A 26,487-nucleotide genomic window follows, 5' to 3' on the forward strand; every position below is an offset into this window, starting at 1 on the left:
CTTCATTAAATTACATATACTGTTTACGCATACAAACCTAACCTGGGGAGGTTCTTTTTGAAAGACAAATGTCCACAGCCCTTGAAGTTGGCCTTGAAGTATTAAATGTGAGACACAATGTACTAAATTTAACAAGTCAAAGAAATACTGACACGCCAAACTATGTCAAGTAAAACCCACTGCATCTGGATTGAAGAGCTTTAATCAAAAAAGTATTGCACCACAAGTGAATTTTCTACAGCAGTTTTAGATAACACAATCCCTATTTACAACAAGGAGGGCAAGATCAAGATCCAATGCTCATATAAAGGGTATATATACTGTCTTTTATCACAGAGTATTTTATACAAGTAAAAGTGCATTAAATCACTTGGAATATTTACTCCACTTTTTCCCGTAAAGCTGAAGGAAATTCAACATGCAGGAGGAAAGCCTCATCAGGATGAGTCCGCCCAGTGCAAGTACATACTTAGTGACGGGCCCCACGACTATTCCTAAAACTGCCGGGGGACACGGATGAGGGGTGAGACCAGCTCACGGGCTGGAGAGGCCACAGAGGAGTTGGACGGGGCTCCCACAGCTGTGTTGTAGTCGTCTCTGCAACCCCTGAACTACCCAATCTTAGGGATACTTTCCTGAAACAACTGGAAGAGCTAAGTCTTACTCATCAAAATGACAGAACAGAAGGGACCCCCGTTTTGTGTCCCCACCAGGTAAAGGGAAAACCAGCATCCTAAACACAGGTCAGACATCTGCAGGGAGGAGCCACAGAAGGAGGCAGGTGACAGAGACCGGGTCATGCGGACGGCAGAGAGCCCGTGTGGGGGTGAGGGTGACGCTGCCCTTGCCTGGTACATCTAGGTCTGTGAACCTGTTGTAGGTTAACCGCAAATCCTTGTTCTTCTGTGAGATGTATTTTACATATTTTAACCCTAAATATAACTGGGAAATATAACTACATAGGATAACTGATAATAAATTTAGGAGCTCCAGTTACTTAACTTCAGTTTTTTATTTAACCAGTAAAACTTTCATCAAACTATAAATCGATACACGATTTCCCTTTAGATCCGATACTGTAGGTTAACCAGGACAAGCATGTCCCCTTTTCTTTAATGATCATGAATACAAGTTTTTATCAGTCACTTCCAGAGCCATCTGCATGCTGTCAAGTACTGCAGCCAGCTGGGGGCTGGCTGGACACCGTACACGAATGTAGTGTCATCTTAAATACTTGTGGGGAGGGGAGAGATGGTGGCTCCACATACAAGGCAGACCACCTCTAATGTTTTGGTCAAGGCTGGGGAGAGAGACAGCTGCTGCTTCCTTTGAATACAGCAGACTGTCCTTAGCAGTAGAAAACATGTGATTAGCATTTGCTCAGGGTTAGAATGAAGAGCTAAGCAAATGAACCACCACCACTGCTTCAGAGAGAAGCAGATGCCGCAGAATTCTAGCAACATTACAAAGGGACAGAGATCCAAATCTTAGAAATAATTTCCTCCTGATGCTCTGATTTTTCTTTAAGAACACCAGTTGAATGGATTTTATAATACAGAAGACATGTTTATAATAGCAAGGAACTTTAGCTATAAAAAATAGTTTAAAATGGTTTACCAGCAACCTATCCAAGACAAGTACATTCATTAAAAAGGCAATTGAGTGTATTTGGTACTAAGGATCTTTTTATATATTTGCTAGTTTTCGTCAGTAAAATGAGATGCTGTCAGAAAGATGCATATCCATTACTCCACACTGGCCCTAGAGTACATCTAAAGTTCTAGGTGGTTTAAGAAACAAGGTGAAATAATGTCTCCTTGGGAGGAAGGGTTAAAAGCCTCTTCTAACTCATCTGAATCCAAACATACTTACAGGGAAGGACAGTTTGTAAAAGCCAGCCCCACTGAGTGGGCTCGTCGTGACAGAAGCAGGAGGTCTTCGCCTGCTGGGCACCATTTCAAAGGGCTGTCAACATCCAGCGTCCTCACTACCAGATGGGTCAGTAGGCTCCTCTCTGACATGCCGACGGCTTCAGCTTTAAGTGCTAACATGGAAAGAGGATTCAGGTGCAGATGGGTGCTGGCCAGAGCGGGGATTTTAGCAGCACTGTGGAAATGTGGGTAGTGCCAGGACCTTCCCGACTGGTGACCAGAATAGCAGGATCAGCTACCTCCTGAGGTTCATAGCAGTCTGCAGGGAAGTGGGCTGTAAGTCTTGTAAACAATGTTTAGACGCTTGTACAAAATACTGCAGTTACAGTGATTAAAAACCCACCCAGACTGGTGTGTCAGTGTTCTTTCCACAGAAGAAGTGTCAGCCCTTGGAGGTCCATCCTTGGGTAGTTCCATCTAGGACCACGGTATCCGAGGGTTGGAGATGGATGGCCGGATGCTGCCCTTGGGAGCTGGCTTGGACCCAAACCATGACATCTGTGTTTGAAACAGAAAAGGCTCTTGAGATGAGAATCAGCACTGGGTGTAGAGGAAGCTGAAAGAGCCCCCTCCCCATCCGTGGGCTGCCTCCCTCCTGCCCTCCCCGCATCCTGGCCCTGGCTGTGAGCGGAGCAGTAGTGAGAACAGTGGTTGCGGTAACCATTGTAAAATGGAAAGACCCATTCTAAATATGGAAGGGAAACAGGAGAAAAACCTGAGTTGACAAGAACGAGGTAGTGGAATTTAGGTAATTCTTTTCCTAACTTTTTTTTCCATGACAGCATTTATGCAGGTACTCTTTGAATACTTTTCAGTTTTTTAAAAGTCTGGGTGCAGACCGGGGGCTACTGAAGTGATGCCAATGAAAGTGCTCTGGAAAACACAAGGCCTGCTGGTCAGGTACAGCACAGACTTGTGGGCACAGCGCATGTCCTCAGTAAACACTGCCAGAGTCAAGTTCATCATCCAAAAGCACCTTCTAAGCTAATGATGCAGCTGTGGGCTGGTCTCATCTGCCAGTGCTGGGATGACTGACTCCAGTTTCTGGACGGTGGACAGCAGACCAGGAAACCCTACCTTATACTCCAGGGTTTCTTTGAGCATATTCTCTTCCTCTTGCGAAAAGTTCAGCAACACTGACACAGCTTTTATAAGGTGAAAAGCCTGAAAGAAAGTAAGTTTTGGAGCCTTGGTGGTGGCTGGGGGGCTAAACGGTGCACTTCCTGCTCCTGTTCCTCCTGTGCTCCTGGCTGGCCAGCCAGGACTGCGTGGAGGGTGCAGGCGGGCATTCTGAGGCCTGATGGCAATGACAGGTTCTTTTTCTCTCCCACCTTTTACTTTGGGGACTTGCGAGACCACCAGGACGTCCATGGCAGCTACCCTCCTCTTTGGCAGCATGCAGGATGGCTAGACGGATTTGGTTCCCTGGACTCTGGCCTCAGCATCCAACCCACATCTCCCCCCAGAAGCCAGTTCCCTGCTTGGCGCCCCTCTGCTTGCCGCTCAATCAGTAGGTCGAAGCCAGCTGGAGAAACGACTGAGCATCCACGATGGTGGTCAAAGCAGAAAGTGGGAGAGGAAGGAAGAAATGGACTTGGTGGGAAGCCGCGCAGGGCTCGGACAAACGAACCAGGCCCTGCGGTGGAAGTCGGTACCCAGAAGGCAACTCAAAGCCCTTTACCTCAGATTCACGACAGGACATGAATTTCAAAACCACGTGTTTGAGGTACTCGAAGTTGATCTCGCGGGCATCAGCCAGGTCAGCATTATTCGTGACAGAAGGGGCCAGGTTTGACATCTCAGGCCCGGGCTTCTCCCGGACTTCAAAAAGCTCATTCTCGGGTTTGATTTTCTGAAAAACCAATGGAAAGATGCTACACTGAACCCTTCAAGACAGGTCTGAAAATCACGTGGGCCTAGGCTCGTGATCAGCTGCAGTTCTCTGCACACCCTGCACACAGGGTGAAAAGGGCCCACCTGGGAAGGAAGCACCAGCCAGGAAGAAGGTAGGGTGGATGGCTGAGGTCATCCAAGGAAGTTGAGACCTTTCCTTTATCCATGTCCGGACACGTCTCCTGGGGCAGTGAGCACCCCAGCCAGGGCAGAGGGGCTGCTCTCTGTGTCTGGGCCTGACGCTCTGCCATTCACGTGCAGCGCACACATCACCTCATGGACCTCTCAGACCACACAGAGGCTCAGAGAAAGAGGGCACACGCTTGAGGTCACAGAGCCACTTTTCGGAAGCACGTTCAAGCTGGCAGGGCCAGTGTCCCACTGGCCAACCTCTGACTTCCCAGAGCCCTGCAGAGAGCTGGGGGAAGGGGAGCATCATCAGGTAGCAAGGGACCTCAGGAGGACCACGGAGCCAGGAGGGCACAGGCAGCAGGGAGGAGGGGCACTCACCAGCTCCTTCTGCAGAGTCTTTCTGAGTTCCAGCATCCTCTGCTGCATCTGCTTTATGGTCTGAGACAAAGCCCCACCCCCACAAAAAGCCATTTATTAAGTGCATGTTTCACCATCTTTAAGGTGCAAAGGACCACAGAACAGACAACCCCTCGGGGCCCTGTACACCTGTTAGAGGTCACTGCCTTGTCCCCTGAGAGGCTTGTGCTGCTGCACCTGCTGCCTCGACCTCTTTCCCCAGCGTGCTGCTGCTTGGCACACACTTGCTTTCCAGGCCCCACAGTGGCCACTGAAGTCGTCGCACACCCTCCGTGGAGCTCGCCACTGCCCAGTTGCTCCCCTCCTCGCGGGCTGGGTCCTCAGGACTGCCTCCAGTGCTCAACCCCGTGGGGAGCACAGCTAGAGGTACCTCTGTGCAGCACACAGTGTCCCTGGGAATTAGATTTATGTGCTCTCGGCCCCAGGTAGGCTACTTGGGCTAAAATTTATGGTTCTCATCACCATTGCTCTCCTGAAATACCATAATAATTTGCAACGCTTATTTTGAACAGTGTAAAGGTTCGTGGCTTTTCTGCACAATCCACAAACATTGGGGTTTATATCTTTCATTTAATTCTTTTCTTTCAGTTGAGTTTAATTAGTATTATGGACCTTAAATGTAACATATTACACATTCCATTAATCACCAGAAAGGCTAAACTGTTTTCCCAATGAAAAACTTTATGTATAATCAAGAATACAGGGGAAAACCTCAGTAAAAATTTCTCCAAAATGTTACAACTACAACGTATCAGAAAAATGAGTCTTTCCTGTAGACTTCTAGTCCATGTCACCATTCTTGCTTTGAGTAGCTACAATTTTGAATAGTATTTTTCATTTATTAGAGTTTTCACAGCTTTATACAGTTTTCCTCATTATAACTTTTAATGTGAGAGTAACTAAGGGATCCCCCATGTCTTACTGTGTAGTTGAGTTTTCATTTTTAAACGAAGCTGTAATAAGCTTCATTTTCTCAGAGAGGCATGTCCACAGTCTCTCTTGGAGAAATGAGATGACTGGGCTGGGGGCTGTGGAAGTATCTCGAGCTCCTGACAAGCACATTACACTGCCTCTAACACTGTGCTGACAAAACGGTGCATTTTGTTTTCATTTATATTCTCTGGTAGATTATGAGGCTGGACATTCTCCCAAAAGTACATTTGCTATTTTACTGTATAGTACTTTATTTCCTATATTTTTGACTCATTCATTAATTCATCCAACAAATACTGAGTCTCTACTATGTGCCAGACACTGGCCTAGAGGCTGGGGAAATAGCAAATTAAAAAAAAGGAGGAGAGCAAGAGAAAAAGTATCTGTCTTCAGGAGGGAAAGGTGTCAATAACCAAAGACAGAGAATATCAGAAGGTATTAAGAGGCCCAGAGAAAAGAGCAAGGTGAGAGGTAGGGAGTTCTGATGGTGAGGGTGGGCAGGGTAGCAGGGGAGGCCTCATGGTCAAAATCACACCATAAAGGAAGTGAGGGTAATCGGGGGGAGAATCTTCCATACAGAAAGCTCTGCAAGTGCAAAGGCCCTGAGGCGGGAGGGTGCCTGATATCCACAGGCAGGCAAGACCCCTGCAGCCGAGAGGGAGTGCTGGGGAGAGCAGAGGGTGCGGGCAAAGACGTAGTAAGGAGACATACCACACGGGCTTTGCGGGCCACTGCAAGGACTCTGGCTTTTAAGGGGATGGTAAGTCATCAGAGGGCTGGAACATACGAGTGACAGGGAAACCAGCTGACCAGTTAGAAGGCCAACACCATCCTCTAGGGAAGACAGGACGGTAACCTGGCCTCAGGTGGTAGCATTGGTGGGGATGAGAAGCAGCTCATTTTGGACACAGTTTGGAGAACCAAAAAGATTTGCCATTTACAGAAATAGGAAAGATGGCAGTAGATGCTAGAGAGTGTGGTCCAGTCTGAAGTCTGGTTCTGGATGTTTTAATTTTCAGGTGCCTTTCAGAGACTGGTATAGAGATACAGGGTAGATACAGGAGTCCTGAGCTCACAGGAGCCGCCGGGACTTGGGATATGGACGTGGAGCTAGCAGCACACAGGATGAGTGAGATCGCCGAGGACGTGTGTGCAACTCAGAGGCTGGACCAGGGGCACACAGTGTGCACTCTTCTGTGTTATATTTCACAGTGAGAGATTAAGAGAGTGTGTGTTGAGAGCGGGAGAGGGAGAGGAAGACAGGGAGGGAGGGAGGTGGGGGAGGAAAGAGAATTAATACTTTTTCCCTTTGTTAAAGAGTAATTGCACAATTTGGGGCAGAATTTCAGACCAGAGCAATAACCAGCCAGCACATTTAACTGCATGAGACAATTTAAAAAACCAGGCTCAAAAGAGACCGTGCACATACAGGTGCAGAGGCCAGGCAGGGTGGGTGGAATCATGACATTTACTAAGCCTCTATCAAATCGCAGAAAATTTACAGGAAGCTAACTTCACCCCCCAACTCCCACAACCACCTCCAAAAAAAAATCTCTCAACCACTTAAGGGCAGATAGCAGCACTCTCATTTCACAGCTGTAGAAATAAGTGCAGTGGTAAGGTGACTGGCTATAGGACCCAGCTGGTGATGGCAGAGGTGGCTGGGGAACAGAGACTTGCTACTGCTCCAGCTCTAATACTCTGGACACCATCTCAGTGCGGGGGGTCGAGGAGAAGACTGGGGAGTGTGAAAGGAAAATGAGTGAGCAGGAGGTAAGCAGAAGAGGAGAACTAGGAAGGCCTTTTGATGGGAGATGTAACACCTCCCCCAAGAGGTGTCTGGGGCATCAGCACAACTCTCTAAGAGGGGACTGGATGGTTTTAGGCACAGGGACGGTGGGGAGAGACACACACAGCTGAGGAAAAGAGCATCCTTACCTTATTTTTCTCTAGAAGTTGTTGCTCCAAGTCCTGTTTTTCCTTCTGTAGCTGTCTTGGATCCATGGCCCCCATCTCACCGTTGGGCATTCCCTCTGCAGCTGGAAGCTGGTACACAGGGTCCTGCCTGGCCCTTGGGGCCACCTACAGGGTGATGGCAGCACAGGTAATGGTCAAGCTGAGCCACAGATCTCTGGGGAAGAGGACCAGACTCGTTCCAAAGGTGACGACTGACGTGCTCCACCAGGCCACTGGCTAGGAGCCAGACTTAAGCCATGGAGACTCCGCCCAATGCCTTCCAGGGGAACAATGAACTTTCCAGGTACCGAGGCTGCTCCGAAGGAAGGGCTTGAACATGTGCACACTGACAAGTGTCGGCCCAGCAGACGGGCTCCTCCACACTCTCAACCCCCAGTCAGCGAGGCGCCCCCACGCTGAGAGAGGAGGCACAGGGCGAACTACAGCAGGCGCCCTGAGTCTGGCCGCACACATGCTGCCACCCCAGCCGGCGGGCTCCGGCAGGACTTACGTGAGGCTCGCTGCTGGAGAGCACCATGCCCTGCTCCTGGCCCGGCAGCCTCTGCAGGTCCTCCCGCGTGGTGGCAGCCTCAGACTCCGCGGCCCGCAGGCCCTGCAGGGCCTCCAGCTCAGTCCGCAGCTGGCGCGCCTGCAGCAGGGCACAGTCGTGACCTAGGCCGGGCAGAGGGGAGGTGAGCACTGGGAGCCCGGCAACTCCACGCTGCTCCATGACTAGACCACCTCCGGGCAAGGGTGCTGGGCAAGAAGAGGTGAGAAGGCTCAGCGGGGGGACAGGCTCCTCACCTTCCTTCAGCTGGAGAATCTCCTGCTCTTTCTGGAGAATCACTTCAGTTTTTTCTTGCAGACTCTGCTCCTTCTCATCTATTATGGCTGTCAGGTTAGCAGCCTTGGAGAGAAAAACCAACATGAGAGAAGGCTGGCAGCAATAACCCCATCTTTCCTACAGGAATCTCCACTTTTCCACTACCCAGGGACCCCCTTGAATCCCTCCCTGAAGTCCACAGCCTGGAACATACCCCAAGCTAACCTCTGCTCCTATAAACATGCACAAATCAGTTCTCCTTGACAGGGGCCAAGCACAGGGGCAACTGCCATCACTGTCCCTCTGCCCGGCAGCGGGCCCACCAGGGCCATTCTGCTCAGCTTTCCTACAGGCTGTCACAAGCATAACTTCCATGTCCCAAGTGCCTGTGACATGTCCAGCATCCGATATACATGACCTCATTATGATATTCTGGAAGGTGTGATTATCCTAGGGTCTTCAGAGGCAACTCAGACTCAGATTTGTTAACAACTTAACAAAGACCTAGAGCCAACGAACTAGATCTGGGGCCTGACACTGAGCCTGTCTTCAAAGGAAGGCTTTTCCCACCTTTCCTGCTGAGAGCTCAATCATATGTGGACTCCAGGGCCTGCAGGCACTGGTGGCCCACCCCACAGAATTAAAGCCCAGTAGGCACCTGAGTGTGGACGTTTCCCCAGATGATGTTCATAACATTAACTGACCATCGCTAAATTTAAAAGGCCACCCTATGGGGTGAGGGTTTCTTTCTCACATTTTTCGTCCACCTTCCTAGAGACATCAGGGGAATCAAGCAGCTGATGCCATTCTTAAGACCTGTGTCCACCCCCTGCCCTGAACAGACAGGGAGGTAGGCTGGTCCTGCCTGGGAGTGAAGTGGGGGGCATTGCCTTTCAGCTCAGGGTTACTTGGGGCCTACCTGTTGCTGGAACTCCTCCCTCTGCTTCCGCACCTCCTCCAGGGCTTGAGCCATTGCCACACTCACAATTTCTCTTTGGCTCCATTCTTCCTGCAATCCAGAAAATGAGTAGAGACTGAGTCCAAAAACTGAGTTCACATTTTTTTAGCTGCACACCTCACATAAAGTCCACAGAGGGAGTACTGCCTTGCAGGGAGAGACAAACATTCTTCCTGCTTCCCCAGGTTCCCCTCTCGCTGCACTGCCTTCTGTACCCCAGTAGACAACCCACCAACCTCTCTGGAAACAGGCACATCGCTGAGGGTCAGCTGTCCCATGAGCACACCAGCCAATACTCAGGCCAAAGGCTCAAGGACCTAGAATTGAAGAACTGGTCTAATGAAATCAACACAGAACAAGAAGACAGACTCAGGCCCATGTGAATGGAGTAGTGGAGTAGAACACTTGGTTTCAGAAAAAAATAAGCAATTATTGAATTTTAATAGTGCAAATGTCACAGATTCATCAAAATCATCCATATTACAGGAGAGAAAACCAAGGCTCTGAGAGGCTATGTAACTTGCCTGAGGTCCCGGAGCTAGTAAGAGGCATGGCCAAGTTTTAAGCCAGCATCCGAGCTCAGAGCCAAGTCTTTGGCTGCTAGACTTACACCCAGCATTTTCTATCACAAGCAGGGCTGCCCGTTGGGATTCCCCAGAGTACAGGGACTCCCTCCTGACAAACACTTCAGTCCTCTTCCCTGACACTGATAGCAAGCTCGCTGGTCAACCCCCAGCTGAGTGACCTCTCAGGGGCCTGCATGCTGGTCAGGGATGTCTGCTGTGTCTGTGTCTCCAGAATCACCCTTTTTTGGGGGTAGGAGCCCCATCATTGCTATTCCCCACCCCCCAGACCACAATTCCACGATTCTGGTATGGCTGCCACTAATGATGCCCCAACTTGTGGCTACAAGGATAAGCATGTGATTCAGGCCTGGCCACAGCACCTCATCTCCCTGGTCAAACTGAGGTGACCAAAGGGTGGCTCTGTCACCCAAGATGAACTAATAGAACCCCTTTTTATATCAGAATCCTTTTTTATACAGTGAAGCTAAGAGGGAGATGCTCTCCTTCCCCTGGGGATGCACAGTTGGAGTATTACCAGCTTGGAGCAGCTGTGGTGATGCCCTCCCAATCTGTAGGACACTGTCTACATCATGGAGAAAACCAAGGACAAGAGTTGGGTGACTGACAGGACAAGAGACAGCATGATGCAGGCAGAGAAGAGACCTAAGGTCCCCAGGTTCCAGTTGGACAAGTTTTTCTGATTCTGTGACCTACTCAACTCCTCCTAAGAAATCTTCCTTTCCACTTATGTCAGTCCAAGTGGGTTACTGGATGGAGACTCAGCCTCATGGCCAGTAGCATTCTAGCTCCTACTGTGGAGTTGTCAGACTTGACCGTCCATGAGCCCACCTCTAGTAGACAAGGAAAACCGGTGCCTAAACTCAAGAGGCTGACAGTGGGACTCTGAGCTACTCCAGACAATACCCTTCATCAGGGGAAGCTGTACTGATACAGAAGGAGCAAGAGATTTCAGGCTGGGTGGAGCTATGATGCGCTGGCCGTGCGAGCCCACGTAGGGGCAGGTGATAGGAATGTTGTGCCCACCAGGAGCCTTTTCTGGGAAAGTTTAGAACAGACGCTATGACGCTAATGTCTTAAGAGGACAGGAGGCCAGCTGTGAGCGAGAAGACAGAAAAACATGTCAGGGCAGGAAGCAGACTCAAAGCACCTCCATGCCAGGACCTGCGCTTGGTAGTTTTCATTCATGTCATGCTCGATGCTCAGGGTAATCCTCTTGAAGTCAAGGATTATCATCTTCAGTTTAAAAAGAGGAAAATGGATTCCCTCAAGAATCAGCTAATGAGGGGTTAGGGTGGCCCCCAGAACTGAGTCTACGTGGCTACTGCCAGAGAGCCACGTATGATCCAAGATTTGAGGCTGACTGGCAGAGCTCAGGTTCGCTGCAGGAGCCAGCAGGCTACTTACATGTGCAGGTCTCTGCACCTGGGAATAACTTCCCCAGAGAGGCTGTTTTGAAAATTATGGATACAAACAATACAAAAAAATATGTGTGCACCTAAAAATAGTGCTTCCAAATGCTTGAGGCAAAGATTGACAGAACTCAATGGAGAAAGACACAAATCCATGATCATAGTAGAAGATTTAGCATCCCTCTCAGTACCTGATGGAACAAGCAGACACCTCCCCGCCTAAATCAGACGACCTATGGAAGATATGAACTATCTGTTAACTAACTTGATCTAATTAGCATTTATAGAATGTTCTCCCTAACAGCAGCAGATTGATATAGTCTTTTTAAAAATTGAAGTATAGTTGACTTACAGTGTTGTTAGTTTCAAGTATACAGCAAAATGATTCAGTTATATATATTCTTTTTCAGATTCTTTTCCATTATAGATTGTAAGATATTGAACATAATTCCCTGCACTATACAGTAGGTCCTTGTTGTTTATCTACTTTATATATAGTAGTTTGTATCTGTTAATCCCAAATTCCTAATTTATCCCTCCCCACCCCCCTTCCCCTTTGGTAAACATAAGTTTGTTTTCTATGTCTGGGAGTCTATTTCTGTTTTGTAAATAAGTTCATTCATTTGTATTATTTTTTTAGATTCCATAAGAGTGGTATCATATATTTGTCTTTCTCTGTCTGACTTAACTTCACTTAGTATGATAATCTCTAGGTCCATTTATGTTGCTGCAAATGGCATTATTTCATTCTTTTTTATGGCTGAGTAACATTCTTTTGTATATGTATATACCACATTTTCTTTATCTATTCATCTGTCGATGGACATTTAGGTTGCTTACATGTCTTGGCTGTTGTAAATAATTGTGCTGCTATGAACATTGGGGTGCATGTATCTTTTCCAATTAGAGTTTTCTTCTTTTTAGGATCTATGTCCAGGAGTGGGATAGCTAGGTCATAACTCTATTTTCAGTTTCTTAAAGAAACTCCACACTGTTTTCCATAGTGGCTGCACCAATTACACTCCCACCAACAGTGTAGGAGTGTTCCCTTTTCTCCACCCCTCTCTAGTATTGTTTGTGGACTTTCTGATGATGGCTATTCTAACCAGTATAAGGTGATATCTCTTTGTATTATTCGTTTGCATTTCTCTAATAATTGGTGATGCTGAACATCTTTTCATGTGCCTGGTGGCCATCTGTATCTTTTTGGGAGAAATCTCTACCTAGGTCTTCTGCGTGTTTTTTTAATGGGCTGTTTATTTTTTAATATTGAGCTATATGAGCTGTTTGCATATTTCACAAATGAATCCCTTGTCGGTAACACTGTTTGCAAATATTTTCTCCCACTCTGCAGGTTGCCTTTTCATTTCGTTTGTGGTTTCCTTTGCAGAGTATATATTCTTTTCAAGTGCACTAGAATATTTACCAAGATAGACTATAGGTTGGTTCATAGAACAAGTCTAAATAAATCATCAAATAACTGAAATCATTCAGAGTATTAACTGACCATAATGGTATTAAATGAGAAATCCAAGATATAAAGAAAATTCCCCCAAATGTTTGAAAATTAACCACACTTCTACACAGTCCGTGAGTGCTAGTTTTAAAGTTACTGCCGACACCCACCCTTTCATGTTCTGCTTTGTGATGCTGAACCTTGGCTCTGCAAGCCGTATTTGTAGGTCCAGCTGGCTCCATAACCGTATTTGTTAGTCCCTGCCGACAGGGGGAGCTCAAGGGAGACTGGAAGACAGGAGGAGGGAGAAAAAGACTCACTCCTCTCGGTCCAGTTTCTTGTTCCTGTGAGCAATGCTGCTTCGCCCTGGCAGCAGCAGTTTTTTCCTGAAGCAGCAACTGCATCCACTTTGCAATTTTGCTGACCCTTGCAGCTGAATTCATTCACTGCCCTATCGCCCAACACACAGACCAGCACCAGCTGTACAGAGCCCCCTCCTCGGAAGTCTGAGTGTCAAATCTGTGGGGCTCTTCACCTTAATTGCTAAATTTAATAATTCCAACTTTGTCACTTTGTTCCCTGACTTCAAGGGTTGGAAGCTGTGTCCTGCAGTTGCTACCTTCATAATATCTTTTAACTGATTCAGTGCTGGATTAAACACTTTACATTAGAGCATAAATTCTCATTCAAGTAACTGGAGTAGTTCCTTTCTCTGGAGTGGACCTTGAAAGACATGCTGTGCTCAGATTTTCTGTTTCTTCTTGAGTCCATACCTGCAGTAATCTTTACTCATTCCTACCTCCTTACATCTTCCGTGCTTCCATCTAGAATTTTCCTTCACCTGAAAGACGTTCTTTAGTACTTCCTTTAGTGCAAGTCTGTTGGTGACTAATTCTTTTGTGTTTTATTGGTTTTCTTTAGTGCTTCTACAATGCTATGTCTGGGTATGGATTTTAAAATTTATCCTGTTCGGATGTGTAAGGATCCTACCTGTACTGTGACTTGACAGCTTTCATCAGTTTGGAAAATTCTCAGCCATTATCTCATCAATGATTGCTTCTGTCTCATTTTTTTCATTTCCGTTGGGTTCTTATACAGAGACAGAGCAGTGCTTTCAAAACAAAACTTCTCACATAGCTTTTCTACTTAAAACTCCCAATTGCCTCCCTGAACACCTCCCATCATCCATTGTTCTCCCCCAGCCCACTCAGTGGCAGCTACACTGCCTTTTGTGCTGTTTTGTGAACAAACCAAGCTTTTTTCTGCCTCAGAGCCTTTCTATTTGCTTATTTCTTCTGTCTGGAATATTCCTTCCCCAAACTGCTGTCCCTTTCTCATTATTTGGACCTTTGCTCAAGAATATCACTGCCACCCTCCTTAATCTCCATACTTAAAAGAGTCCTCTCCTCCCTCCTTTCTGTCCCTCATCCTGCTTTATTTTCTTTAAAACATTTATGACTATTTATCACGAGTTTTCTGTCTCTAGTTATAAGCTCCATGGGAGGAAATTTTGTCTGTTTTGCTCACTGCGACATCCCAGCATCTACAATGGTGCCTACCAGTACTCAAGTGTTTGTTGAAGGAATACATGGAAAAATATCTGACACCAAAGTACATGCTTTCCATGATAAGGCACTACCGCCTTTGCATCTCGATAACTTAGCAGAGACTATTACTGAAAGCTGTGTGGGCCTCAGCTATGGTTGTTCTCAGAGAAGATCTCTGCCAAAGGATCCACAAGATCTTTGTGCTATGACCACAGCTGGGCAAGTACTACAAAGATCCGTCATCTCAGGGCTGCTATGAAAGGGTCCAGGGGAGCCTGGAGGTCTATAAGAAAGTGGTAGACTCTCTCTTTCCTCTGAATCCAGTTGTGTCCAGGGAATGAAGGTGGCAGCATCTGATTAAAGCACCAAGTTCTCTGAAGGAAAAGGGAAACAACCCAGCAGATTGTTTCTTCATTTCTGTACCTGGTCCCTGAAATAAACGAAGGTCCCTATGATGTTTTAAGGCCTTACTTTACTAGTCATACTGGGAATCACCAACAGCGGTGTCCTGCAGCACCACTTTCAGGCCACTGCTGACGATGACAGAGGAAGGGCTGGGCCTCTGTGGTGGAGTGAGAAGTCAGACTAGCACCACTTCTATGGAACTTGGACAGATTACTTACACTCAGAACCTCAAAGACATTAACTGCAAAATGAGCATGACTCTCCCTACCATCTTTGATCACTGAGAGGACCTAACGAGGTGACAATTTCTATAAATGCCTCATAGAACTTTGAACAAATGCTAGTTCCATTTCTTCTCCACTCTAAATATAGAACTTTCACTTGGCTGCTCCAAACACACATGTGAAAGACACGACACTTAGGTGAAACAGATTCAATTAGATGTATACCTTCAGCTTCTTTAGTTCAAGTTGGTGACGCTGTAAAGAATGTTCAGATTCATTCTTACTTTCTTTAAGGGCTGCATTTTCTTGCTTCAGCTCTCTCTGCAAATCGAGAAAAGCATATATAAAAGAAAAGGTCTTCACCATATTTGTCCTAGCACAGCCCTATCTCTTTGACATGGAACCTTTAAAGATGCCCCCTTCCTTTTTTGTCACTGCAGGGGTGGGAGGCGAGAATGGCAGCTGGGGTCAGAAAGGGAGAGCCACCTGACACACTCCTCACAAGAAGGACTAAGGCACTTGATTCTGAAGACTGTGGAATAAGGAGAGGGACCAGGGAAAAGGGAGAAACCATTAGGGATGAACATGAATTATAAAGTTTAGAAAGACAATAGGGAGAAGCTGACGGGACTGGTCAGAAAGTGCCAGGAAGTCCATGTGCAGCCCAAGGAAAAAGAAAACCCACCTGTTTGGGGTTTCTGTAAAAAGCAGCTTTTTTTTACAACTAGTCATGTGAGCAGATGTTTTGCTGAAAAATAGAAACTGCTCCCAAAGAGGTTCCCTAGTTCAGAGGATGGCCGGTCTTCCTCCTGTCAAACAACTTGGCAGCCTAGATACTCCCATGCCCGCCCCACTCCTTCCCTCACTCACCACCTCCCACTCCGCGGCTGTCTGGGTGGCCGTCCGCACTCTCTCCAGGGCAGTGAGCTGGGCCTCGAGCGCCTGGACACGCTCTGTGCACTGCTGCTCCAGCGCGAGGACCTGCTGCTGGGCACGGCTCCTCTCTTGGTCTGCGGTGGCCTGAGGGAGTACCAGAGAACAGTTATTCCTGGTGACAACAGGGGCCTTATTCTGTTCCTCCGTGACTCAAGATGAGTGTCTGATAGAAACAACTCTCCTTCCTGACTTTCTCCAGCCTGGGTACCGCTGAGGCCCCTGGCCTGCTCAGGAGCTGGAGTTTGAGGTTGGAATTGGTGCTGTGGGGACAGCTCTGGGCACCAGCCAGTCCTAAAACAGCCTTCCTTCACTCCACTCAGTGCTGCCCTCTATGGCCAAAGCCTTTCCCTGGGGAGGCATACAACACAGTGATGAAGAACTGGGCGTGGACCTAGGAAGGATGCAGGTTCTGCTGTGTACCAGGTGGGAGACCATGGCTAGTGATCAGATTGCCTTTCTGAGCCTGCTTCCTCTAGAAAACGAGGGTAACAGTACATAGCTCTCAGCTCTGCTGCAAGGACTAAATGAAAACAAATGCAGAGTACTTAGCAAAGTGCTTGGGACATGGCAAACACGTAACAAATACCATTTTTATTTCTCTAATTTCTAGCTCAACACCCAGCCTGGGGCTGTGACTACTGGCCAAGCCCTTGGCATTTTCTACCCAGAATCTGTACCTATTCTCCACAGCCCTGGCTTCAAGGTGAGGTTTGACTGCCAGTGGAGATACTACCTCTAACAGTTCCAGAACTAGACTGGGCCCTACGGCCAGATGTGAGGTGGGAATTAGCCAGTGTCCAGCTCTCTGGGTAACTCAGACCCTCCAGCAGGTCCCAACTCTCTCTACCCGCAGCTGCCTATCTGCCCATCACTGTATCAAGGTCAGGTCCAGATACTATTCCAGAAGTTGGGAGTTAGTTTGGGACATCTGCAAAGGCATAAAGGGGAAGTGCTGAGGGACTAGAACACCGCAGCCACAATAACTACTTACAAGCTCCCGAATCTGGGCTTCCTGAGCTGCCACAACATCACTGCTCTGTTTTAGCTTCTCCTCAGATGCCTGCAGGCTCTGCTCTAGTTCTTTGACCTAAGAGGGAAACAGAAGCATCCATTTCTTCAAAAAAAAAAAAAAAAAAAAAAAAAAAAAAGGTAAGCAGTAACAAGTGGCTTTTAAAATCAAATCTATTTACCCAGGGATGCAAGAATTTTTCAATACCTGCAAATCTGTGTGATACACCACATTAACAAATTGAAGAATAAAAATCATACGATCATCTCAATGGATGCAGAAAAAGCTTTTGGTAAAATTCAACATCCATTTATGAAAAAAACTCTCCAGAAAGTGGGCATAGATGGAACATACCTCAACATAATAAAGGCCATATATGATAAACTCACAGCTAACACCACACTTACTGGTGAAAAGCTGGAAGCATCTCCTCTAAGATCAGGAACAAGACAAGAATGCCCACTCTCGCCACTTTTATTCAACATAGTTTTGGAAGTCCTAGCCATAGCAATCAGAGAAGAAAAAGAAATAAAGGGAATCCAAATTGGAAAAGAAGTGAAACTGTCACTGTTCACAGATGACATGATACTACACGTAGAAAACCCTAAAGAAGCAATCAGAAAACTACTAGAGCTCATCAATGAATCTGGAAAAGTTGCAGGATACAAAATTAATAATATACAGAAATCAGTTGCATTTCTATACACTAACAACAAAATAGCAAAGAAATTAAGGAAACAATACCATTTACCATTGCACCAAAAATAATAAAATGCCTAGGAATAAACCAACCCAAGGAGGCAAAGGACCTGTATTCTGAAAACTATAAGACACTGATAAAAGAAATTGAAGATGACATAAACAAATGGAAAGATATACTGTGTTCTTGGATTAGAAGAAATAATTGTTTAAATGGCCATACTACCCAAGGCAATATACAGATTCAATGCAATCCCTATCAAATTACCAATAACATTTTTCACAGAGCTGGAACAAAAAAGGTTAAAATTGTATGGAAACACAAAAACCCCAAAGAGCCAAAACAGTCTTGAAAAAGAATAGAGTTGGGAGGAACAATGGTCCCTGACTTCAGACTACTACGAAGCTACAGTAATCAAAACAGAATGGTACTGGCACACACACAAACACAAAGACACATAGATCAATGGAACAGGATAGAAAGTCCAGAAATAAACTCACACACTTATGGTCAATTAATCTATGACAAAGGAGGCAAGAATACACAATGGAGAAAAGACAGTTTCTTCAATAAATGGTGTTGGGAAAACTGGACAGCTTCCTATAAAAGACTGAAATTTAGAGCATTCTCTATCATATACAAAAATAAACTCAAAATGGACTAAAGACCTAAAATGTAAGACCAGATACTATAAAACTCCTAGAGGAAAACATAGGCAGAACACTCTCACATAAATCACAGCAATATCTTTTTCAAAACTGCTCCTAGAGAAATGGAAATAAAAGCAAAAATAAACAAATGGGACCTAATTAAATTTAAAAGCTTTTGCATAGCCAAGGATATCATCAAAACGAAAAGACAACCTACAGAATGAGAGAAAATATTTGCAAATGATGCAACCAACAAGGGGCTAATTTCCAAAATATATAAACAACTCATACAGCTTAATATCAAAAAAAAAAAAAAAAATCAAGCAATCCAATAAAAAATTGTGCAGAAGACCTAAATAGACATCTCTCCAAAGAAGACCCAGATGGCCAGCACATGAAAAGATGCTCAACACCATTAACTGTCAGAGAAATGAAAATCAAAACTACAATGAGATATCACATCACAGCAATCAGAATGGCCATCATTAAAAAGTCCACAAACAATAAATGCTGGAGAGGGTGTGGAGAAAAAGGAGCCCTCCCACACTGTTGGCTGGAATGTAAATTGGTGCAGCCACAATGGAGGACAGTATGGAGGTTCCTTAAAACACTAAAAATAGAGTTACCTATGACCCAGCAATCCCACTCCTGGGTATATTTCCGGAGAAAAATATAATTCAAAAAGACATATGCACCCCAATGTTCACAGCAGCACTATTTACAATAGCCAAGACATGGAAACAACCTAAATGTCCACTGACAAATGATAAAGAAGATGTGGTACGCACGGTACAATGGAATACTACTCAGCCACAAAAAGAATAACATAATGCCACTGCAGCAACATGGATGGGCCTGGAGATCATCATTCTAAGTGAAGTAGGCCAGAAAGAGAAAGAAAAATACCATATGATATCACTTACATGTGGAATCTAAAAAAAAGGACACAAATGAACTTATCTACAAAACAGAAAGAGACTCATAGAGAACAAACATATGACTACCAGAGGGTAAGGAGAATGGGAAGGGATAAATCGGGAGTTTGAATTTGCACCTCTTAGGGAGTGATGGAAATGTTAGCTATCTTGATTGTGGTAGTGGTTTCATAGGTGTATACATCTATCTAACAAAATTCATCATATTGTACAACTGAAATATGTGTAGTCTAATGTACAGGAATTATACCACAATAAAGGCGTTAAAAAATAAAATCTATTTGAATCATATTAACAGGTAATAAAAGAAAAAATTTTAATTAGGAAAAAAGGATACCTGTAAGTCTACCATTATAAAACGCTGTCATTCTAATGTATTTTCTTCTGGGCTATTTTTATGACTTTTCTTTCTTTTAACAACTTTGTATACAACTTATATTTTTCCCACTCTCTCAAATTTCCTTCTGCGTTTCCATGTAGTCTTCAGACCTTAGATTGTTTCCTCAAAGGATATTTCATAATTTCCTGAACCACTGCCTACTGTGCTGGCACTCAGGGCTGTTTTCCATTTTGCACATAAAATAACACAGCAGTTAACATCTTCATGCCAAAACTGTTGACCTGGTTTGAATCACTTGCTTAGGATAGATTCCCAGAAGTGGGATTACTGCTCATGATATAAACTTAGATGTCACTTATTCCACAAATACTGACCCAGTCTGACTGTGTGCCTGGCATTGTACTAGGACATGAGGCCAGCACAGTGGACAGGACAACACACTGTCTAGCAGTGAGCTAGATTTGGCTCTCCAACATGGCATTATGCTACTCAAGCTAACTTTGCCAATTTCTCTTGTAATGTCCTCTTGTTTACTGAATAAGGTCTGCCCTGGGGGAACTTTATAATTAAAACATAAGCACATGGAAAGTTACAGCTTAGTCAAGGAGAGGTACGTACGAAATGAGAAAATATTTTTAGGTCTCATGGTTCCTCATATACGTCCACATGTTAAGATTTAACTGAAACAACCCCATGAGAACAATGTGGGTACTTCCATAGAGGAGAACAGTAATTTTATTTGGCCATGATCACACATATTAGTGGGAGAGCCAGCTTTTTAAACTCTTGGGTTCAGAAGATACCTACGCAAGTGCCAGTTTGCAGGCAGAGCTCAAGAAAGATTCAGATCCTCAAAAGGTTATGCATAGTTATCGTATGACCCGGCAACTCCACTCCTAGGAATATACCCAAGAGAAATGAAAGGATAAGCTCACACAAACACCTTGTTCATAGCTCTAATGTTCACTGCAGCATTATTCGCAAAAGCCACAACGTGGAAACAACCAAAATGTCCACTGACAAATAAATGAATAAACAAAATGTGATATATATAATGGAATAAAAGTCTTAAAAAGGCTTATTCAACCTTAACAAGGAATGAAATTCTGAAACATGCTATATGAATGAACCTTGAGAACATTATGCTAACTGAAATAAGCCAGACACAAAATGACAAATACTGTATGATTTCACTAATATCAGATACCTAGAGTCATCAAATTCATAATGCAGAAAATAGAATGGTGGTTGCCAGGAGCTAGGGAGAGGAGAGAATGGAGAGTTATTGTTTTAATGGGTACAGAGTTTTAGACTGAGAAGATGAAAAAGTTCTAGAGGTGTGGATGGTGGTGATGGTTGCGCAACAATGTGAATGTACTTAATGACACTGTACACCTAGAAATAGTTGAAATAGTAAGTTTTATGTCAGGTATATTTCACCACAATTTAAAAAATGGATATTTAGAAATAGAACTGAATTATAATAAAACAAACAAAGCTGTATTTAGACAAAAATATAGCTTTATATATATTTATCAAGAAATAAGAAAGATTTTAAAAATGGGCTAAGCACTTGTATAGTCTGAATGTTTGTGTCCCCTCAAAGTTCATGTGCTGAATCCTACTGTGTGACGTGAAGGTGTTAGGATGGGAGGTAAGTTTGGGAGGTACTTACGTCATGAGGATGGACCCTCAGGAATAGGATTAGTGTTCTTACACAAGGCCCTACAGAGGTCCCTTGCCCCTTCGACCGCTTCACATTCATTAAACTGGCAAGAAAACAAAAAGGATGGGAAATGCCAGTGCTGGAAAAGGCAGAGATGCAGCTATTGGAACCCTCATGCATGCTGGGAGAGCAGAGCCAGGTGTAGCCCTTCTGGGAACATTCTTGTCCTACTTAGTCTCATTAAGTCATATGCACACTCGGTCCTCCTTAAAGCAACAGGGAAAAGGGTGTTCACATGCAGTATAATCTCTGGTGGCAGGGAGAAGATGGCAATCTGGATATCTAGCACCTAGTGGATGACTCTAAAGTAGTGTAGGGAAGCACAAGGAAGCGGACACAGAAGATGGAGCAGCTGACAGTGACAGAAAAGACATATGTATAGCTATATCATTTACCTAAATTCACACACATGCACACAAAACAAAGCCACCCATTTTAAAGGGACTCAGTAATAAAAGGATCTCTATTAACCACATTAGAATGATTTCCCATGGGAGGGCGGGGAATGGGGATAAAAGAGAATAAACAGAGAAGAGAACAACTTCCTGTGGAAAAACAATGGTAATGTGGCAGGAATGAAGAAAACAACGACCTCAATTCTCTACAAGTAAAATGCAAAAGAGAATCCCTTCAAAAAAAACCTCTGAACAAGGGATTCTCAGCCACTACCATGTCATCCAACCAGGGCACCACCCAGACACAGGAGTCACTGGCAGTGAGGTCAGTACCCGAGTCTCCAGGTTGTCAATGGCTTTCGCCTGGCTGCTTCTGGCTGCCAAGAGCTGCTGTCTGGTATCCACCAAATTCTGCTCAGCAAGTGTTTTCTGTAAGTTGAAAGAAGAGTAAAAGAAAATAGTCATTTCTCTATTGAATAAATATTTACTGATATCCCCCGCATACTATGATTTTTATGAGGCACAAGGACAGAAATACGGTAAAAAATCAGTTCACTGTGATAAAATTCACGTCATAAAGTATAAATGTATAGATAAATTTAACAGTCATTTGGCCTCGAAGCAGGAGCAAAAACTAACAAAAAAAGTACAGAATAGAGTGAAATAGCACCCACAAAGCAGCAGCCCAGAGTAGGAGAGCCTACACTGCCTCAGAAGAGTGGGCGGCTTCATCCTTCACTGGTGGCCGAGGGCAGAGGGATGATCCACTAGCAGGTGTGAAACAGCTGGGGACATTTGAGGAGCTACAATTTGCCAAAAGTTGGTGGTGGTGACTTCAGGTGACAAAACAAGATAAAAGTCAGGCAAAGGGCCAGATCATGAGAAAAGCTTTTTATGCTACAGAAGGAAGTTTGAATTTAATTCTGTAGGTGGTATTTTTCATAGTGGGGTCATCCAAACACTGGCATTAGACTTACCTCAGGGCTGGGGGTAGGGGTGGTTGTTAAGTTTGAGCAGAGGCCTTATTCCAGATCTACTGAAATCAGAATTTCTGAGGGTAAGGCTAGAAATATATACTTTAAACAAACTCCTCAAGTAACTCTTATGCACACTAAACTTTATAATAATGCTGATGGCACCATAATGATTACAATATTAATAGATGAAATACATTGAGACCCCACGATGTTCTAAGTCTCATTCTAATCATTTCCTAATAACAATTCTCTATGTTTGGTACAATTATTAACTCTATTTCACAGAGGGAAAAAACACAGAAAGATTCAGTTATTTGCTCTAAGTCACAAACCAGTAAGTAGCAGAGGTGAAATGCAATCCTGGGTAGTCTGGTTCTAGAAATCAATTCAGACCCTAGAACCCACACAGTACTCGCTATAGACAACAGGGCAGCTGTGGAAGATGTAGTCAGAAATGTTTAGAAGGATCAGCCTGGTGGTGGGGGTGGAAGACCATGTCAGAGGTGCAGGAGGAGACAGTGATGCTGTGCAGGCTGGTCTGCAGACTTTCGATACAGACTAGGCTACAGCTGCTGGAAGCCCTGAAGCACAACAGTGGCGGTGGAGATGGACAGATTTAGTTGAAAATGACTGAAGAGAAAGTGAGGGGCTAATTGAGGCTCTAGGTTTTGGCTCTGTCATCTTTGTCATGGTGACAAAGAGGAGGAGGAATGTGGGCAGACAACGAGCAAGTTCACTTATACCACTGGGTTGGAGGCTAGTTCGCTCAACTGCCTCCTTCCGCTAAGGAGAGTCCACTCGCTGCCCAAAGCAGTTCCTGCTCAAGCCAAAGGCAGATGGTAACTATTTTCGTTGGCCAATGCAAAGTACAGCAGAGTGGGGAAGGAGAGCAGGGCAGTTAGGCGAGACAGCCTCAGTGGTGTGCACCACTAGGTGGGGTTTACTGGTGATCAGGATGCCATTGGTTCATATGCACCTCTGAACAAAGCGCCCCCTTTCCCTCAGGATAATGTCACACACGGGTGACATGAGGCTATTTTCATTCTAAGCAGAAAAATCAAAAGTTGGAAGGAGTGGTCTTGTCTCCAAGCTGTCTGATGAAGACTTTGTGGCTCTGAAACTCTAGGATTTTATGAAATTTCCAGTGTTACTACAGCCTTCCCAACACTGGTCAGCCCTAGTTACCTCTTTCAGAAGTTCCTGCACATGTTCTTCCCCTGATAAATTCTGTTCCAGTCTCTTTTCCAAGGATGCAACCTTCTCCTGCAAATGTGTGATACGCTTTTCTTTCTCTTGAGTTTCAGCAGTGACCTACAGGTGAAAGCAGAAATTACACTATAAATTCTCTTTTCTTTCCTTCTTGTTTCCTCTAGCACCACCATGTTTCCCTGAAATTCTGTTTCCAACTGCATTCTAGAAGAACATAGAGCCAGGAAATCTTCCCTGAAAATGGAACACAGAAGATGTGAGATGAGAACCCAGTACCATTCGGGCATCCATTTCAGACCTAATGCAGAAAGCGGCAAATGCTCGCCCAATTTAAGCAACTGACAATCTGGGAAGGAAGAATGCTATTGCCTCTGTGGAATCCAGCCAGGACCGTGGGAAGATGTTCCTCCTCTTTAAAATAACCACTGTGTTGTCATGGTTTACTAGCTAAGGAATGCTCCCCCTCTCATCAAGCATATGTTTAATCCTATTAATCCAGAGTCCAAAAGGACCTACAACTTTAACCCAGATGCCAAAAATCAGCAGAGGTAATTACATTCAAGAAGCTCCCAGCCAGCCCTACAATGACTTACAGAACAACACACCCGGAAACAAGGGTCTGGATGAAGTAGTAATGATGCCAGTGTAGCTGCCTTAAGGCCGAAGAGAGAACTTTCTTCACCCTGGCTCACAGCACAGGGACCACAGCTCAACCACAGCAGCAACCTTCACCATGGCCCCAGATCAACAGCTGCCCACTACTTTATTCCAGTCCACATCTTTAGCAATGACAGTAGTGGTAGTGGTGGCGGGTTGGGACTTTGTTCTTTTTACCACAGTCAGTTTTCAAATGCTGCCCAATGTCAAAGCTGAGGATCCAGGAAGCTCTTACTAGACAATTTATTACATCCCTGCTGGTCCTTACATCTCTCGAAGATGCACATTCTCCACTCCAAGAAACAGTTGCATGGTATCAACATGTTGTGAAGACTTGAACCTCTTCACATACACTCTGCTTCCACAAACTCCCTCACCTTATGCTCCTTCTCAAGCCACAGACTTTCATGTTTAGCTGGCAACCCGACCAATGTCTCTTCAGAATAAGATGTAGCAACTTGGGCCTAGAGTTTTGGGAAGATGCACTCATCATTCTGAATTCTCACAGGGGTAACAATTTATGTAGTGAAGGGGAAGTATGAAGAATGGATTTAAGATCCCATAATTCAATAAACTTTTATCAAGCCTATACTCTGCGTTGTCTTCTAGGGAAACAATCAGACAGTTATTGGCCCAAAGAAGCACGGAGGCTGGTGGCAGAGACAGATATACACACAATTCCTTATAAAACAATACAATCACGCTGCAACAGAGAGACAAGGTGCTATGAGATATTAGAGGTAGAGGGATTATCTGTCTGGGGCAATCAGGTCAAGCTGCCTAAGCAGGCAAATCCGGGTGGAAATGCGGAGGGGAGGAACAAGCCTTCTGGGCGAAGTGCAGCATGTGTAAAGGGGTAAACAGACAAGTCCAACATGGCCAGGAGGCTGGGTGAAGAGGAGAATTGAAGCGAAGGCAACACCCAGGTCTGTGGCTTGGATGCCTGGATGAATGGTAACATTAAGCAAGTCAGAGAACACAGGAGGGAGAGGGAGTTTGAAAGGAAAGAAAAACTGTTTTGGCCATGCTGGCCCATCTTTAATGGGTCTCTTACTAATATGCTGATAACAGTAATAATCGCAGTAGCTTGGTGCAGGAGCAGCAATAGTTTGCAGAGCATGTGCAAGCACTTCCCACCACCCTTCACCGTGTCCATTTACAGGGAAATTGAAGGTCGGCGACTAGCCCAATAGCACACACTGTGGTGACTGATTAAGGATTGAAACCCAAGTCTTCTGGATCCAAAGGCTGTACTCCTACTACAAATCAATGTGAACTTGAGAGATACAGCTGACCCTTTCCAATAAAAAACAAAAGAACAAACAAGTCTTATATAATTTACCATGGTGGGCAGAGTCAGACAGAAAAAGTATCAGTGATGCCAATTTCCATTTATTTTATTGTACACCCTTCCCCGCCAAGCTGCTTTACTTCAAGCCATCAGCACCTAATGTGCTAAAGTTAACACTATACTTAATGGTGAGAAATTCAAAGCTTTTCCTATTAAGATCAGGTAAAAGGCAAGGATGTCACCTCTCACTACTCCTTTTCAACATCATCTAGAAGTCCTTGCTAACGCAATATGGCAAGAAAAGGAAATAAAAGAAATGCAGATTAGAAAGGAAACATAAAGCTGTCTTTGTTTGCAGATATGATTTTCTATGTAGAAAATCCAAATAAATCAATAAGAAAAACTCCTAGAACTAATAAGTTACTATAGCAAGGTTGCAGGATACAAGGTTAATATACAAAAGTCAATTGTTTTCCTATATACCAATAATGAACAAGTGGAATTTGAAATTAAAACACAGTATCATTTACAGTAAGATTCTTAAAAATGAAACACTTAGGTATAAATCTAACAAAATACGTACAAGATCTACATGAGGAAAACTATACAACTCTGATGAATGAAATTTAAAAAAACTAAATAAATGGAGTGATATTCTATGCTCATGGATAGAAAAACATAATATTGTTGAGATGTCAGTTCTTCCCAACTGGATCTATAGATTCAATGCAATCAAAATCAAAATTCCTGCAAGTTACTTTATGAAAAGTAACAAACTGATTCTAAAGTTTATATGGAGAGGCAAAAGACCCAAAATAGACAATGCAATATTAAAGGAGAACAAAATGAGAGGACTGACACTATTTGACTTCAAGACTTATTATAGCTACAGTAATTATGACAGTGTGGTATGGGCAAAAGAACAGACAAATAGATCAATGGAACTGAATCAGAGCACCCAGAAACAGACCTATATATATATAGAGAGAGA

At 44.6% G+C, this 26,487-nt stretch overlaps 1 protein-coding gene across 5 annotated transcripts in view; it reads right to left on the reverse strand.

Moving 5' to 3' along the window:
* Positions 1-165: 165 nt before the first annotated feature.
* GOLGA1 (golgin A1) overlaps positions 166-26,487 on the reverse strand; it is a 45,115-nt gene continuing 18,793 nt past the window's right edge. For 2 of the 5 annotated variants that reach the window (XM_006187723.3, XM_032478420.1), the window contains exons 11-23: positions 23,525-23,650; positions 21,696-21,791; positions 16,599-16,694; positions 15,542-15,691; positions 14,897-14,992; positions 9,005-9,094; positions 8,067-8,169; positions 7,774-7,934; positions 7,245-7,388; positions 4,335-4,394; positions 3,613-3,783; positions 3,009-3,095; positions 166-2,429 (exon numbers count right to left, since the gene is read on the reverse strand). In XM_006187723.3, the coding sequence (XP_006187785.1) occupies positions 2,349-2,429; positions 3,009-3,095; positions 3,613-3,783; positions 4,335-4,394; positions 7,245-7,388; positions 7,774-7,934; positions 8,067-8,169; positions 9,005-9,094; positions 14,897-14,992; positions 15,542-15,691; positions 16,599-16,694; positions 21,696-21,791; positions 23,525-23,650 (1,461 nt within the window). In that variant the 3' untranslated portion in view covers positions 166-2,348. Of the gene's footprint in view, positions 2,430-3,008; positions 3,096-3,612; positions 3,784-3,908; positions 4,243-4,334; positions 4,395-7,244; positions 7,389-7,773; positions 7,935-8,066; positions 8,170-9,004; positions 9,095-14,896; positions 14,993-15,541; positions 15,692-16,598; positions 16,695-21,695; positions 21,792-23,524; positions 23,651-26,487 lie in introns of those variants that run through there. The other 3 variants (XR_004319482.1, XM_032478421.1, XR_004319484.1) reach the window with 3 other exon arrangements.

Source organism: Camelus ferus, chromosome 4 (assembly GCF_009834535.1).
Source record: "Camelus ferus isolate YT-003-E chromosome 4, BCGSAC_Cfer_1.0, whole genome shotgun sequence".
NCBI lineage: Eukaryota > Metazoa > Chordata > Mammalia > Artiodactyla > Camelidae > Camelus > Camelus ferus.